The sequence below is a fragment of the Gymnoscopelus braueri genome, assembly GCF_963280865.1.
Source record: "Gymnoscopelus braueri genome assembly, chromosome: 2".
Taxonomy (NCBI): Eukaryota; Metazoa; Chordata; class Actinopteri; order Myctophiformes; family Myctophidae; genus Gymnoscopelus; species Gymnoscopelus braueri.
Window position 1 is genome coordinate 3,676,575 of NC_137604.1, and position 17,710 is coordinate 3,694,284.

The following is a 17,710-nucleotide window of genomic DNA, read 5'->3' on the forward strand; positions in this document are numbered from 1 at the left end:
ACGTATTTCCACTGGAAATCCGTGGGGCGGCGTATGCCAGGAATGTTCTTGAAAATATTTTACATGTTTCCACGGGAAACCCGTGGGGCGGCTCTTACGAACATTCGGGGCATACTCACCTATCCCCATAAATGGAGACAAAGTCTGACAGTATAGAATAGCTAGGAAAGGAGATTCCTAAAACCTACCTAGCTCTGACATCAGAACACTCCTTCTAGAAACCCCATATACGGAGATAACCGGAACCATCCAGGACTGACATCATAGTCCCCGGTTTGGGCATGACAGACATAGCCAGCTCCATATGTGGGAATGCCTGACACCACCTGACATCACCGCCGTGATGTCAGGAGCCACCCTCAGTGTTATAAAACAAGCCGTATGTCAGGGTTGATCTAATCTCATCATCGGCATTAGACCCAGTCTTAACCCTTCCAGAGTGAACAACATCGACCCAATCAGGAATAGCTCATCAGGCAATCCAGTGTAATCAGCGACGCTCGAGGAACATATTGCCCTACACAGAGTACCAGGACAACTGGCTGGCCGTACAAACCAGCTAGGCCTCTCAGTGGCTCTTGAGCCCGGTTCTAAACAATCAGCCGATTATAAGTGTTACAGTAGTGGTTAAAGCTGATGTCCAGTGATTTTACGGCCCGCGTTCGAATCCCACGCTATGAGCACGCAGATATGCTATTTTTGACAGCTCGAAACTCGAACCGTGATCAGTGATTTTAAACGTATACTACGTAGCCTACTGTTGTTTGAACTGAATTAAAAATGTCTTGTCCTTAATCAATAAAATGTTCATATTTTTTTAACTTTCATATTTTTTCGTTATCTACAATAAACAAAGACAAGCTCACTTTACCCAGGTGCGCTCTCTCTCTCTCTGTACAAAACTTGTAGATCGGCTATTTTTGGTGCGCGATACCGCCCGCCAAACGAAGTATATACACATTCGAAACCTAGCTGAGCGCACGGCGACCATTCCATTCCATTTGGAGAGGTCATTAGGACGTTCCATTTGGAGAGGTGCGCTGCGCGATGGGATGGACTGGAGAGAAGAAGGACCCGCCGATTTTTCCTTTTTGCTTGATATTGTTTGATGGCAAAACAATCATGACTGATACACATGAAAGAAGACCCTTCACAGCTAATAGAGAATTTTAAATTTGAATCTGAACTCTTTCTGCTATAAATATGCATCCATGTGTTCTGTGTGCCCATCGGCTGCTGCGTTTCCTTTTTTCCACACATCTACACTTTATGGAGTAAATGTTTTTGTACTGAATTAACCGAATTAAAGTAATAAAAAACGGAAATAAAAAGGGGTAAAACCGCGAAAGTTCGCGGAGACCACCACAACAGAGCTCAGCATTCGAGTTGACATAGTGACGCAAAGGACGCAAATTATCCCATTACCCCCAAACTGTAACAATATGACACATCTCCACGGGGTCTAAGCCAGGCATTATTAATGTAAAAAATTTACCATGTTCAGCTTCAACAATTATTTCGTGGCAACGCATTGTGAGCTTGTAGATCGGCTATTTTCAAATGGCTGAGAAAATAAATAAATACATTTATAGAGCTTGTAGCTCTGCTATGTTTGGTACGACCATGCACTGAAGTCCGGGCATTTACTTGTAATCCAGTATTTCTACTTTGCAGTATTGATACTTTTACTTAAGTCATTTGAGTAGCCTACTTTTTCCACCACTGCTTTGATGAAGCTCATCCTCGGCTTTTTTGGGGGGAAGGGCTGCCCAGCTCTTGGCAGGGGGGGAGGTAATAGGCTACTGTAGTATAGGCTACAGTGGCTATATAATTAACATAACCGGTTTAGCATGAAGAGACTGGACAGGCAGCACAGCAGTTGAAGAGTTTCTTGGTTTGCAGTTTACTTAAGTAAAAGTATCAATATGCAAAGTAGAAGTAGCCTACTCTGTTACGAGTAAAGTATATATAGTATATTATATTAATTGTAATCTCTCTCTCAGACCTTGTCACAAGTAAAAAAAAAAAAAAAAAAAAACAAGAAAACACAACATTTCAATTCAGTCATGGCTGTAATATCACACGAGGGCTTGAATTATTATTATTTTATTTTTGGGGGAGCCTAGGTTCATTATCTAGTCTTCCTCTCATTATACAGGGTCGGCCATAGCTGAGTGGTTAGTGAGCCTGCCTAGGGGGCCAGAGGCTGTGAGCTCTGGTGTGACGTCAACTCGCATTCCTTGAAAAAAAAAAAAAAAAAAAAAAACTTTTTTTATTTTTTATAATCAAACCGAATAATTGACTATTCGAATACTTTTAGGTCGAATAATTCGAATACCATAAATCACTATTCGTTAATGCCCTACTGTCTCTGTTTTTGTCGAGTTATTATAACCAACTGTAGAGAGCTAACTACTTAAGCTGCACCTCTCTCCGCCATCTTACCGGAAGTATTTTTTTGCCTATTTAATAGCCACGCTGAAATTGCATCTGAACAAATAGCCTGCCTTGATTGAGAGACAATGTCACATGTCAAATAGAGAGTGTTGATGAGGTTTTGTAAAGGACTGTATAAGGGGGACTGGTTCTATGGGGTTATGCTTCATTCGCCCCCAGGGCGTCGGTCAGGACACAATTGGACAGGAGAGTGAAGAGGGTTTGGTAACTTTACTTAGGTTCAAGGCACAGGGTGGTACAGGCTTATACAGGCATGGGTTGTAGATTGGAATGGATGGGTACAGGCACTGAGAGCAGTATGACATTGGGTCAATAGTAGTATGTGTGGTTCTGCAGTAAATACAGAAAGGAACAATAACTTGTGTAAGTACAAATACCATTGAACATCACAATATATCACATTACTGCAATAATATAATATAGTATGCAATATACTAGGCATGCACATACACTGACTGAGGTACATACTAGTCAAATAATATTATGCTTGGAGCCTTTCTAACAGAGAGAGTATGGAGGTTAGACTTCCATGAGCTCTTGAAGAAGACTGATGATGACGACAACGACGATGATGATGATGATGTTGTTTTGTTATGTTTTCTTTTCTATAATATATAAAAGTAATTATTAGCTTAGTTTGTTTATGGACTTTAGTCATTTAGTTCTATGTGTATTTAATTATTTTAGAGATCGTTTAACATTTGTTTGTCTTTCTCTGTGTGTGTGTGTATAGAGGTAGAGTTAAACAACTTGTATCTGATGTGTTTACAATGCATTCATGTAGTAATCATGTATTCTCTGTTGTGGTTAAATCATTTCATCTTTTATATATATATAAAAGATCTTGCGATTTTTTGAGCGAGATGGGATGCTATAGTTTCTCATTGATTCAAAATAACTCTCTCTCTCTCTTTCTTTTCAGAGTCTGTAAGGTTGGTGAATGGGACTAGTGTGTGTTCAGGCAGAGTGGAGGTGAAGTCTAATCAGTCGTGGGTCTCAGTGTGTGAAGGTGACTTTGACCAGCAGGATGCAGAGGTGGTCTGTAGGGAGCTTGGCTGTGGGGCTCCTTCAGTCCTCCAGGGGGCGCTCTATGAAGAAGTTGACACTCCAATGTGGACCGAAGAGTTCCAGTGTGAAGGCAACGAGTCTGTTCTCCTGGACTGTAGAACCTCAGACTCAACTAGTAACACCAGCTCACCTAACAAGACTGTTGAACTCACCTGTTCGGGTAAAAGACAAGCTATTTTCTTGCTTTGGATTAATATTCTAAAATACAAGTAATTGTATTGCATTAATGTTTACTCTATTGACTCTTTACAATGATTGCTAATGTCAGGTTGGTGGGAGGACTCAGTAACTGTAGATTAGATTAGATTAGATTAGATTAGAGTAGATTAGATGTCTTTATTATCCACAAGGGAACATTGTTTTGCTCAGGTCAATGCATACATTCAACAAGACAATACATAAATAAACACCACAATTCTATAAAAAGATAAAAAGTTCTAAAAATGTAAAAGAGACTTTAAAAGAAAGCAATGTCCTCTCCAGGATAATAAGGATAATTCCTTTCAACAGGACGTTCATGAAAGTCCTTGCGGGCTTGTTTCCAATGAGGGCCTGTGAGCAATTAGGGGTTAAGAGTCTTGCTCAGGGACAAATTTCATTTCATCAACACATATGCTGGCGTGGCCTGGAATCGTACCTGGGGCAACCAGGGCCTCTGGCTCCCTAGGCAGGCTCACTAACCACTCAACTTGTGGAGCGCCCAGCCTGTGTTTGTTTCATGTGTGTGTGTGTGTGTGTGTGTGTGTGTGTGTGTGTGTGTGTGTGTGTGTGTGTGTGTGTGTGTGTGTGTGTGTGTGTGTGTGTGTGTGTGTGTGTGTGTGTGTGTGCGCGTGCGTGTGCATGTATGTAAGTCCATGGAGTGATTAGCACAGAGTCCAGCTCATCCAGGTGCCTGGATCAGGTATTAGGGGGTTTGTGTTTGTTTAGAAGCCTAATGGCTGAGGGGATAAAACAGGCACTACCCTTTGCCTTCCTAAATAGAGAGGCACCATATCTCCTACCCGAGGGCAGGACCTGAAAGCAGGTGCTGAGATTATGAGTTGGGTCTCTCGCGATCTTTCCTGCTTTCTTCACTGTTCTCTGGTCGTAGAGATGCTGAAGGGTAGAGCACTGTACCCCACAGAGCTTAGACCCCAATGTGGTCACCCTCCACAGCTTAGCTTGTTGGTCTGTGAGAGCCCCCCATACCAAGCCAGGAATGAGAAGGTAAGGAGGCTTTCTATATGGCAGATGTAGAAGCTGCGGAGGATGGGAGGGGCCACATCCATGCGTGTCAGCCTCTGTAGGAGGTAGGTCCGCTGTTGACACTTTGCAAAGATGGCCTGTGTGTTGTCATTAAAGGTCAACCCATTGTCAATAATGGTCCCGAGGTATTTGTAACTACTAACCCGCTCCACTACCTCACCACCAAGTGTCAGCTGTGGAATCGGGTCGAGGTCATCCTTCCTCCGGGGGCTTATGAGGAGCTCCTTTGTCTTCCTCACGTTCAACTCGAGGTAGTGCTCCTCACACCACTGGTGCAGCTTCTGTGCTAACTCCTCAAAGTGAGCAGGGCTGTTTGAGGTGTTGACCAGAGCAGTGTCGTCTGCAAACTTCACGGCCATGCTCGCACTGTCCGAGCCCCTCAGGTTGTTGGTATACAGTGAGAAAAGGAGTGGGGAAATCACTGTCCCCTGGGGAGCACCGGTAGATGTGGTCAAGATGAGGAGTTGTTGACCTTAACAAACTGCTCCCTCTTGAGGAGGAAGTCCATTATCCAGAGGATCACATGAGGGTCCACCTGGAGATCTTTCAGCTTGGTGCAGAGAATGTGGGGCTGCATGCAGTTGAAAGCCGAGGAAAAGTCCACAAAAAGGATCCTGGCATATGCATGTGGTGTCTCCAGTTGACTGTAGGTGGTATTTAGTACAGTTATCACTGCATCCTCCACTGATCGATTTGGCCTATAGGCAAACTGCAATGGATCGAGAGTGGAGCTTACTTGTGTGAGAATGCGTGGTAGCACTAGCCTCTCCAAGCACTTTACCAGGACTGATGTCAGGGCCACAGGTCGGTAGTCGTTCAGCTCCACAGGATGGTTAGTCTTGGGAATAGGTCGTATCTCTGAACGTTTCCACAGTGTAGGGATGGTGTTCTCCTGGAGAGAGCGGTTATATAGTTGACAGAGAACACTGGACAGCTCCTCTGTGCACTCCTTCACCACCCTTCCTTTAATGAGGTCAGGCCCTGGGGCCTTGGATGGATTAATACTCCTCAGGACCTTCCTCACCTCCTCCTCTGTGATGACGACTGGCTGACTCCGCCCCTCCTTGATCTCATGCAGGAGTTAGTTCCTCAGCCTTTCTGATACTGCACCGAAGTCGTGGGTGTCAAACCGACAGTAAAAGGAGTTCAGTTTGTTCAGTGACAAATACTGCCTCCTCTCCTTCCCTCCTTTCCGTGGTGGTCTTAGCTGTGGTTTTCCCTGTGAGGACATTGAGTCCTTGCCAGGCCTGCCTCAGGTTGCCAGTGTGGAACATGGCCTCCACTCGATCCTTATGGCGTCCTTTGGCCTGGACTAACTCCTTTTTTATTGCTGCTTGTGCAGCTCTCCCCTTAACTCTGTTCCCAGCAGCAAAGGCTCTGTTCTTAGCCTCCACTGCCTTTTTCAGTTCAGCTGTGATCCACGGCTTGTTGTTTGGGTAATGCTTAAAGTTGTACAATGCAGAATCACAAATAACGATTTTTAGCAACCTCTGCTGGTCACTACCGTCACTGCATACAATTTCCGTAGTCCTCGATTACCCAGAATTCCATTCGTTTTCACCGGAAGCCGGAAGCGTTTCAAAAAGCGATCTTTTAATTGTTTTATACTATCTACGGATCGTTTCTCTTAGCCAGTGGAGCATTAGTTACCATGAGCTGTGCTTTCTTTTTCTGTTCTTTTTCGATCTTCCAATCCTACATTCTCTTAAAATCAGCGTGAGGTTCCTTTTTGTTATTAGCGCGGTAGTTCCTGGCCAAACAGGAAACCGTTGCGGTAGTTCCTGGCGACGTCGGCCACGACGTCATGACGTTGGCCAGGAACGTCATTTCCCCGGGAAAGTCCCCCCCGTCCACGTTCAATAGAAAAAATATAAATAAAAGGCTTCCGGGGGTGAAATTCATGGAGTGGGTGTTGTGAAACTTTTGCCACTCACAAAAGATATACAATTTAACTTTAGTTTTGTTGAAAACATTACCTAGTATTACTTTAACAGTCTTTGTGGAATAAGCATACTCTCACATAATGTTATATATGAGGTTACTGCTGTGACAGACTGTTGGAGGGAGTGGTCCTGAGTGAGAACCTGCCAGTCTGTGCAGGTGAAGCAACCCTGCAGGCTCTGTACGGCCTCACTGGACCACACCTGCACTGTTTTCTGTTTCACCTTGTCCTGCTTTAGCTTTTGTTTGTATGTGGGCAGCAGCTGAATAGCAAAGTGATCTGAGGTGCCCACAGATGATTTCTGTATGGATCTATAGGCCCCTGTGACATTACTGTAACACAAGTCCAGCTTCCTTTCTTTCCTTGTGTTACATGAGACATGCTGCTCATATGTAGGCAGCACATTGTCCAGTCTACAAGAGTTAAAATCCCCCAAGATAATCTTTGTTGTACCAGGGGAGGCCGTTTCTAGCTTCTCAATACATTGGTAGACTGTTTGAGCAGCCCTTGTGGCATTAGCATATGGTGGAATATAAACGCCTGTTACAATCACTTGTCCATATTCTCTGGGTAGATAAAATGGGCGTAGGGAAATTGACAACAGTTCAAGCTCATTTGTGCATATTTTGTCTTTAACATGCAACGAAGAGCACCAGCGTTCATTTATATAGAAACATACTCCCCCTCCTGATTCTTTCACTGAGCTGTTCAGGTCTCTGTCCGCCCGTATTGGGCCCATAAAGCCGTGTAGCTGGAGAGTGTTTGACTCCTCAGTTAACCAGCTCTCTGTAAAACAAAGAATGCATGCATCCCTGTATTCTTTAAAGTATCGGATGTTGATGTTTAGAGCATCCATCTTGCTGCATAATGATCTAACATTGGCGAGGATAATCGTCGGGAGCGGTAGCTTTGTTTTGCGTCTCTGGAGTTTCCTCCGTAATCCGCCCCGCTCTTTCTTCTCCGTCCGCGAGGCGTGTCCTTGCGTCCGCGGAACGGCTCTATGTGGCCTCGGAGCGGCTCTGTCCACCCGCGGAGCGGTTCTTTCCACCCGCGGCGTGACTCTCTCCGCCGGGTCCGCCCGCGAAGCAGCTCTTTCCACCCGCGGGACATTTCTTCTCGCCGTTGAGGTTGGTGTCCAAGCCGTCCTTGCTTTCTGATAACCGATGGTAATGTATCCTGTGTTGTTTAATCTCGAGGAGTTGCTCTCTGGTGTAGGAGATGCTTTGCTGTTCACTCATTTCCTCATTCGGGCATTCAGCCCCCGTGAGAAAACTTAGTCCATTCATTTTCTAATCCAATACACCTCTTTGAGGATCGAAGCACTTAAACTAACCTACAGCTAGCAACAATAAACTGGACATAAAAAACAATAAACAGTACACTAACTAACAAACACACGCTCTGACCGTCGCGAGTCGCCAGCAGCGCAGCGCCCCCACCTATATCATATCTAATATATATATAATATAATATAATATAATATAGTATGCAATATACTAGGCATGCACATACACTGACTGAGGTACATACTAGTCAAATAATAGTCAGCTTAATATTATGCTTGGATTCTTTCTAACAGAGAGAGTATGGAGCTTAGACTTCCATGAGCTCTTGAAGAAGACTGATGATGACGACGACGACGATGATGATGATGATGATGATGATGACAATGATGATGACGATGACTAGCATTGTTTTGTTATGTTTTATTTTCTATAATTAAGTAAATATGAGCTTAGTTTGTTTATGGACTTTAGTCATTTATTTCTATATGTATTTAATTATTTTAGAGATCGTTTAACATTTGTTTGTCTTTCTCTCTGTGTGTATAGAGGTAGAGTTAAACAACTTGTATCTGATGTGTTTACAATGCATTCATGTAGTAATCATGTATTCTCTGTTGTGGTTAAATCATTTAATCTTTTATATATAATAGATTATTTATCTCTTGCGATTTTTTGAGCGAGATGGGATGCTATAGTTTCTCATTGATTCAAAATAACTCTCTCTCTCTCTCTTTCTTTTCAGAGTCAGTGAGGTTGGTGAATGGGACTAGTGTGTGTTCAGGCAGAGTGGAGGTGAAGTCTAATCAGTCGTGGGTCTCAGTGTATGAAGGTGACTTTGACCAGCAGGATGCAGAGGTGGTCTGTAGGGAGCTTGGCTGTGGGGCTCCTTCAGTCCTCCAGGGGGCGCTCTATGAAGAAGTTGACACTCCAATGTGGACCAAAGAGTTCCAGTGTGAAGGCAACGAGTCTGTTCTCCTGGACTGTGGAACCTCTAACTCAACTAGTAACACCAGCTCACCTAACAAGACTGTTGAACTCTACTGTTCGGGTAAAAGACAAGCTATTTTCTTGCTTTGGATGAATATTCTAAAAATACAAGTAAATGTATTGCATTAATGTTTACGCTATTGACTCTTTACAGTGATTGCTAATGTCAGGTTGGTGGGAGGAATCAGTAACTGTAATGGTAAACTGGAGATGAAACACCAGGGAGAATGGAGACCAGTGGATGGTGGGTTTCACTGGAACCTGAAGTCATCATCTGTAGTGTGTAGACAGCTGGACTGTGGCTCTGCTGTTTCAACAGAAATGAGTTCTGGTTTTACACATCAACCTGTATGGAGGATTACACCTTACTGTGCTGGTCCTGAGTCTTCACTGAGCGACTGTGTCATAATGGAGACTTTTGGTATCAAACGGAAAGGTTTAATTACAGGCAGACCCACAGTGATCTGTTCAGGTAACGAAACACAATGACTTGAACAATAGCATTAATCTTTGCATTATCTTACTTCATCTGTCTGTCTGTAGGTCTGTAAGCATGTTTTTCAGATTCACATATTGCCCTCTCCATCTTTCTGTTTGTGTATAGTGTGTAATCCTATCCATCCGTCACTCTATCAGTGTGTGCATTTGTGTGTAGGGACTCGTGGGGCTTTTAGTCTCCTATAAGATATTGGGGAAGATCTGATGATGATGATGATGATAATTTTTTGTTCCTCTTTACTTGCTAAATTATTAATGTGAATATTGTCGTCACTCTCTCGCCGTGTTTATGGGTTCAGTAAAAAAATACTTGCATGCGTAATGGATCCATATATTTTCTGTAGTGAATTAATGAAATAATGTTTTAAAATCTCTTTCTTTTTCTCTTGTTTCTCTCTTTCTATCTCTATCTCTATCTCTCCCCACAGAGTCAGTGAGGTTGGTGAATGGGACTAGTGTGTGTTCAGGCAGAGTGGAGGTGAAGTCTAATCAGTCGTGGGTCTCAGTGTATGAAGGTGACTTTGACCAGCAGGATGCAGAGGTGGTCTGTAGGGAGCTTAGCTGTGGGGCTCCTTCAGTCCTCCAGGGGGCGCTCTATGGGGAAGTGAACACTCCATTGTGGTCCAAAGAGTTCCAGTGTGAAGGCAACGAGTTTGTTCTCCTGGACTGTGGGACCTCAGACTCAATTAGAAACACCAGCTCACCTAACAAGACTGTTGAACTCACCTGCTCAGGTAAAAGACAAACTAAACTTCGGGTTTGGATATTATTTTATAATGAACGTAATAGATTGTTGTTGTTCTGTGTATTTGTTTATTTGTTGTACATATGCTTATATACATATACTGTCTCTACAGAGTCTGATGATGTCAGGTTGGTGGAAGGAACCAGTGACTGTACTGGTCTACTAGAGATGAAACACCTGGGAGAGTGGAGACCAGTGGATGGTTGGTCTGACTGGAACCTGAAGTCATCATCTGTAGTGTGTAGACAGCTGGACTGTGGCTCTGCTGTTTCAACAGAAAGGAGTTCTGGTTTTACACATAAACCTACGTGGAGGATTACGTCTTCCTGTGTTGGGTCAGAGTCTTCACTGAGGGAGTGTGGAACACAGACGTCTGCTACTTCCTTGTACATACTGGAGGTGATCTGTTCAGGTAACAAACTACTACTTCAACAACTACAGTAATATGTACAGTGTCTTAGTTAGCTGTGGGAAGTAGGGGTGCCACCACACCCTCCTCGACCCCACCCCCAGGAGGTGAAGAACACATTCATATGAATGTGTTTAATATTAATGTTCATGTTTTATTATATAGTGATAACGTGATATGTTGTGATGGAGAGCTGTGTCCTACTATTATGTTTAATGTGTAATTCATTGTAACATGTGAGGTATCTGGTCTTGAGATCACACCTAATACTAAGGATACAATGATACTAAAAACTCGCTCATACTATCACAATAACTATTTATATATATATATTTAAAAAGAGTAGAAATACCGTTTTTTGGCCTGTCCCAGTCTGTGATTAGTGGAATTTTCCTCATTAGTGCTTATTCCTAAAGAACTAGCACCATGTAGAATTATGTTTATGTTTTTTTTTGTATAGAATAATTAGCAGCTTTATATGTTTAGTCACAACAATATTGTCAGCGGATTAGAGACTGCTGCTGCACAGACCACAGTAAACAAAGGAAATGGGAACACGTTTACCATACATCAGTACGTTCATGTGCTCATAGTGATCATCATTGCACATAGTCTCACTCCCCCATGCACAAGCTCAACACACACATGATCCACGTGAAGACGCTCATAGCCCCCCCCCCCCCCCTCCACAGCTGGTCAAACTAATATGAAACAGATGCACGCCCACGATAATATTGTGACACTTTTGTTATTGCGATACCAAAGATATTGCTATATGCCTACCTAATACTGAATGGATTTATGTCATTCAAATGTCTCTCTGTCTGTCTTTCTCTCTCTCTCTCTACAGAGTCTGTGAGGTTGGTGAATGGTACTAGTTTGTGTTCAGGCAGAGTGGAGGTGAACTCAGAATCAACTTGGTCACATCAAAGGTCTACAAGTGTAAAGGGGTGGTTTAATTTTTTTTGGGGCGAAGCTCCATCAAAGACAAGTCTAAAAAAGTCATGGGTCTCAGTGTGTGAAGGTGACTTTGACCTGCAGGATGCAGAGGTGGTCTGTAGTGAGCTTGGCTGTGGGGCTCCTTTAGTCCTCCAGGGGGCGCTCTATGGAGAACTGAAGGCTCCACTCTGGACCAAAGACTTTCAGTGTAAAGGCAGTGAGTCTGTTCTCCTGGACTGTGGAACCTCAGACTCAACTAGAAACACCAGCTCACCTAACAAGACCGTTGAACTCACCTGCTCAGGTAAAATGCAAACAATGCTTTTGGTTTATATTATTCGTTATTATTATTATTATTATTATTATTATTATTATTATTATTATTATTAATAGTATTATTAATAGTATTATTATTAATATTATTATTAGTATTATTATCATTAGTTTAAATACAAGTAATATTACCTCTTTACTGTTTGCTCTCTTGTCCATGTACAGAGTCTGCTGATGTCAGGTTGGTGGAAGGAATCGGTAACTGCATTGGTATACTGGAGATGAAACACCAGGGAGAGTGGAGACCAGTGGATGGTTGGTCTGACTGGAACCTGAAGTCATCATCTGTAGTGTGTAGACAGCTGGACTGTGGCTCTGCTTTTTCAAGAAAGTGGAATTCTGGTTTTACACGTGAACCTGTTTGGTGGATTTCATCTTCCTGTGTTGGGTCTGAGTCTTCACTCAGAGAGTGTGGAACAAAGGTTTCTGGTAATTCCAGTGCCAGACTGGAGGTGATCTGTTCAGGTAAAACAGTGACTTCCTCAATGGCATATTTACATTCTTCTATCCGTCTCACTATCTATCTATCTATCTGTCTGTCTGTCTGTCTGTCTGTCTGTCTGTCTGTCTGTCTGTCTGTCTGTCTGTCTGTCTGTCTGTCTGTCTGTCTGTCTGTCTGTCTGTCTGTCTGCCTGCCTGCCTAATGTATGTTGTTTGTACATTCACTTCAGTTTTAGGATAAATGAAAACCTAAATACATGTTCTACTTTCATTACATTTGACCAATAACTTTTGATTTGAAATGTGATTTAGGTTTGTGTACTGATGATTCTTGATAAATGAGCTGCAAAATCGAGTCTTTACGCTTAAGATTTTACTCAGTTTAGAATCACAATGAGTCATCTGTCTGTTTAGAGACAATAATGTTTATAATTAAATTATTATATTATTATTATATTATTATTTGTCTCATTTGACCTTATTGACGTTTTTTCTCTCTGTTTATAAATCTGTTTCAGTCAATCACCTCATCTGTCTTGTTACAGATCTGCCGTTTAATCCAAACATCACCTTCTTCTCCTCCTCCATGAACGGGGTTTCTGAGGGCCAGCATCAGGGGCCACAGGTGATGGAGGGTTACAGTTTCTCCATCAGCTGCTCTATCCAGCCACAGTACCCAGGAGGCTCCTTCCACCTCACCTTCACTGGATCCAACACAACACACAACTACACCCAGCCAGCTGTCAATCACTCTGCCAACTTCCTGTTTCCTGCAGCAAACCACACCCACCAAGGGAACTACAGCAGTTACAACACAACACACAACTACACCCAGGCATCCGTCAATCACTCTGCCAACTTCCTGTTTCCTGCAGCAAACCACACCCACCATGGGAACTACAGCAGTTATAACACAACACACAACCCCACCCAGTCAGCTGTCAATCACTCTGCCAACTTCCTGTTTCCTGTAGCAGACCACACCCACCAAGGGAACTACAGCTGTATTTATCACATCAATGTTTACTCAACTGACTTCTACTCTAAGAGCCAGTTCCTCTCTGTCACTGTCACAGGTAACCAGAATTACATTGACTTTTCAAGACACAATATGTAACTCAATCAATTAAATTACATAAAGCAGGCTTGAATATGACATGAATTAACAATTTTAAATCAATTTATCAAATAAACTTTTTTAATGAGAGTTGATCTTTACTTGATGTTTGATGTTGTAAAATATTTTATCTCACAGCTTCTCCGCTGGTATCTAACATCCTCAAAGTTACAGTCATGATGCTGCTGGTGTTGGTGGTGATAAGCTATGTCCTCTATCGTGTCTGGAAGGTAATGTATACGTTTTTAGTCAATCTTTATTCATATTGAATACCAGACCAGAATGTAAATGAAGTAGTTACACTGTTTGTATTGAAGATAACCTGATCTGATCCAGTAAGATCAAGTTGCGTGCTGCTGTGTTTCTCCAGGCCACCAGAGGGCGGAGAGCAGGAGTGGAGACTGCAGTTTATTATAATGTCGGACGGGAGAACGTTGAGATAGTTTATTATAACGTTGTTGGTTCTGATGCTGAAGCTGGACCCAGTGAAGAGACAGAATACCACCAGTATGAAGAGATAAACCTCCAAGGAAGGTCTGAAGCTGGACCCAGTGAAGAGACAGAATACGACCAGTATGACGACATAGATCTACCAGAAGGGTCTGAAGCTGGACCCAGTGAAGAGACAGTATACGACCAGTATGACGACATAGATCTACCAGGAGGGTCTGAAGCTGGACCCAGTGGAGAACCAGAATACCACCAGTATGACGACATAGATCTACCAGGAGGGTCTGAAGCTGGACCCAGTGAAGAGACAGAATACCACGAGTATGACGACATAGATCTACCAGGAGGGTCTGAAGCTGGACCCAGTGAAGAGACAGAATATGACCAGTATGACGACATAGATCTACCAGGAGGGTCTGAAGCTGGACACAGTGGAGAACCAGGACACCACGTGTATGAGGTGGATCTCTAAGGAGTTCATGTCACATCCATCACATAACTGTCCATCACCTCAGTCAAGGTTTGAACATTTACACTGAACTGTAAATGTACCAGAAAGACCAAGTGAGGTTTAGAAGAGGAAGATAAAGTCTTCAGTTAAAACATTCATGAGGAGTCAGAAGACAATGACACCTACAGGGAACAAGAGCTCTGTGTTTGAAGATCAGATCACATTGGACCGTGTCTGTCTTCACCCTCATGGTGTTTCATCAAGTCATTATAACTATCAGTAATTAGTTATCAATAAATGCATCAATTGATCTTACTGTACACAATACATGTCAATGCAGCCCAGGTGTTTGTGTCATTACTCATTAGTCATTCACCTCATAGATTATCACTCAGTGAACCATCAGAGTCTGAGCTACACAACTGTTGATCTCATTACATTTGCTTCTATTGGCACAATAGAATGTGGAGATGTGTTAATAAATTATGTATATAGATTTCTTTATATAATTAACTTCTTACTTTTAGATGTTTATGTATTACACGTTTTGAACACTGCTTTTGAGGATCTGTTAATAATAAGGTATAATTGTAATTTTATTGTTTTTTTGTTTCTTTAAATTTGTATCCCACGATTTCTATAACCCATTTTTTCACCCAGTGCCAATTGCCTAAGCTTGTAATCCTGGGCGCTACTCTCCCTCTGCCAGCCTGAGTAGAGCCCCGAACTGAGCTCATGCTTCCTTCAATGCATGAGGAGTGAGCAGGCCGCTTCTTATCACCTGACAGGTGACATTTTATTGTTAATTACAATCATGCATTGTGCCTTTTTTATATTGGGAAACATTGCTGTTTGATTGGTGTTTTTAAACAAGGCTTGTTATGAACAGTACATCTTAATGTTTTTATTGGATAACTTAAGGGGTGTTCCTGTGGCCAAGTTGCTATTTTGTGCCACCATCCTTATCCCTAAAACCATAGACATAAAGGTAGACGCCTCCTTCGGCTCTGAGGCATTGGTATCTCGGGCGCCATTTTAGAGGAGGAAAGCTTCCACTTGTGTCAGAAGGGGGCGTTCGGTAGGCCAATTAGAGGCAGGTGGGGGTATCTAGGTTTCTATATCTATGCCTAAAACACCTGTGCTACCCCTTACATTATGCATAGGTGTGGTTTGGACGTTACATTAATAAAACCAATCAGCGTGCCAGGTGTCATTGGCTTTAATCGTTTAGAGGCAGCACCAGCTGTCTTGTGCGTAATTAACGGGTAGCATAGTGCCAAGGCATAGTGCAGGGCACAAAATAGGGCCCTCAATGTATATTAATATTTTCTTATTTCTAGTTTGTTACTTATCCTTGTATGTTCTATGTAATATCATCTGGGTTGATTTTTCATTTTGAACTTGGTCCATTATGGATGAGCCTATAGGATCCATCCAACCATTCAAATCATTATGGATGAGCCTATAGGATCCATCCAACCATTCAAACCATTATGGATGAGCCTATAGGATCCATTGTGTGTTTTCAGAAGCAGAAGGACCTGAATGCTTCTTAATGATGTAAAGTTCACTGTTGATTTGTCATCTGACAGCAGTGTTCTATACTTACATTCATACAATATGTTATGTTTGATGTTTAATCTTTGTTACCTTAAGAAAATAAAAGTCAATAAAGCTGAATCTGCTGAAGTGTTCCTCTCCTAAATGTGTTGTGTGTAGTATGGGACGTTGTCATGGTTACCATGAACACTAACACATCCAACAGGTTTTCAATATTTCAGCAGAAGGAGACAACATTTAAGACAAGCATGTGATGAAAGATGATCAATGAATGACTCATCTACTGATCACTGATCAATGGATGACTCATCTACTGATCACTGATCAATGGATGACTCATCTACTGATCACTGATCAATGAATGACTCATCTACTGATCACTGATCAATGAATGATTCATCTACTGATCACTGATCAATGAATGACTCATCTACTGATCACTGATCAATGAATGATTCATCTACTGATCACTGATCAATGGATGACTCATCTATATCAATGAAATGTGGTTTTAAATGGGACTAAATGTCCTTTCAATACATCTTCTCTCTGTTTTGGTCTCCGCACACTTTTGTCAGTGTTAAAGATGGTGTAAATGATATGTTATTGTTAAAATAAGTGTTAAATAGCTCTATATTGTGACCAAATTGGAACATTCTGCAAATATATAAGGAGGTTTTACACTCAGGCAGGTTTCTGAACTGTCCACAGCCGTCCTCTGAGACACAGAGTAGACATACATGCTGCCATCTGATGAGCATTAGTGACGACCAATTATATGAAGATTGAAAATGGGTGAAGTACTCCTTGAAGTAAAATGTAAACATTGCTGGTCACCATCCTCATCCTCATCATCTTCATCCTCATCATCTTCATCCTCATCATCATCATCCTCATCGTCATCATCATCATCATCATCATCATCATCATCATCATCACTCCATATCACCTCAGGCTGCTCTCAGTCTGTCCTGCAGGTGCATATGATGGCCTGTAGGAGTCACTCTGGAGCTGCTGGTAAGTCTGTTTGGACATTGCTCTCCTTCCATCACCATTCTTGTGACAGGATAAATATGTACATATCCATTTATAGTATAGGATTATTGTCTCCGAGAGTATGTTTTACCCCCTGTCCGTCCGTACGTCCGTCCGTCCGTGTGTCCGTCCTCTCCGTCCGTTAGCAGCTAATCTCTGGCACCGTTGGCCCGGCCGCTGCGAAACTGTGCACGCACACTCCCTGGATGCCAACTCAGAAGCTCTGGCCCAAAATTTTCAGATTGGCCTGTTATAGCGCCACCAGGAGGCCGATATGTGCAAAACACATTTATTGATACTACTCCTACATATTTTGTCCAAACATCACACAAATCGGTACACACTACAGTATCTCTATAGTCATGTGATCAACACGGATTTATCCGATTTCCCATATTCCATCCTGATTGCCTAAGATTTGCTTCCAAAGTTTGCAGGATTGTTCTGTTTTGAACAAAATGCCTCAAATCATGAACGCAGCTTGCGATTTCCGTGAAATTTCACACGCACATTTCTATTAGGCCGACGAAGAAATGCCACCCTTTTCACATTGGCCTGTTATAGCGCCACCAGCAGGTCTAATTTTGCAAACATATTTTTGGAACAAAATGCCTCAAATCATGAATGCAGTGTCCGATTGCAGTGAAAAGCCCTTGAACAAATGGCACCCTTTTCACATTGGCCTATTATAGCGCCACCAGGAGGCCACAATAACGTACCTGACCTGGCGGAGACCTGTGCTCCGAG

General features: G+C 42.5%; 1 protein-coding gene across 1 annotated transcript; it reads left to right on the forward strand.

Moving 5' to 3' along the window:
• Positions 1 to 8,922: 8,922 nt before the first annotated feature.
• LOC308075352 (antigen WC1.1-like) lies at positions 8,923 to 10,221 on the forward strand (the record flags this gene model as incomplete). Its single annotated transcript, XM_080415194.1, has 4 exons — positions 8,923 to 9,046; positions 9,140 to 9,457; positions 9,912 to 10,119; positions 10,218 to 10,221. The coding sequence occupies exons 1-4, from the start codon at positions 8,929 to 8,931 to the stop codon at positions 10,219 to 10,221; spliced, it is 648 nt and encodes a 215-aa protein (XP_080271320.1). The 5' UTR covers positions 8,923 to 8,928.
• Between the last annotated feature and the right edge of the window lie 7,489 nt (positions 10,222 to 17,710).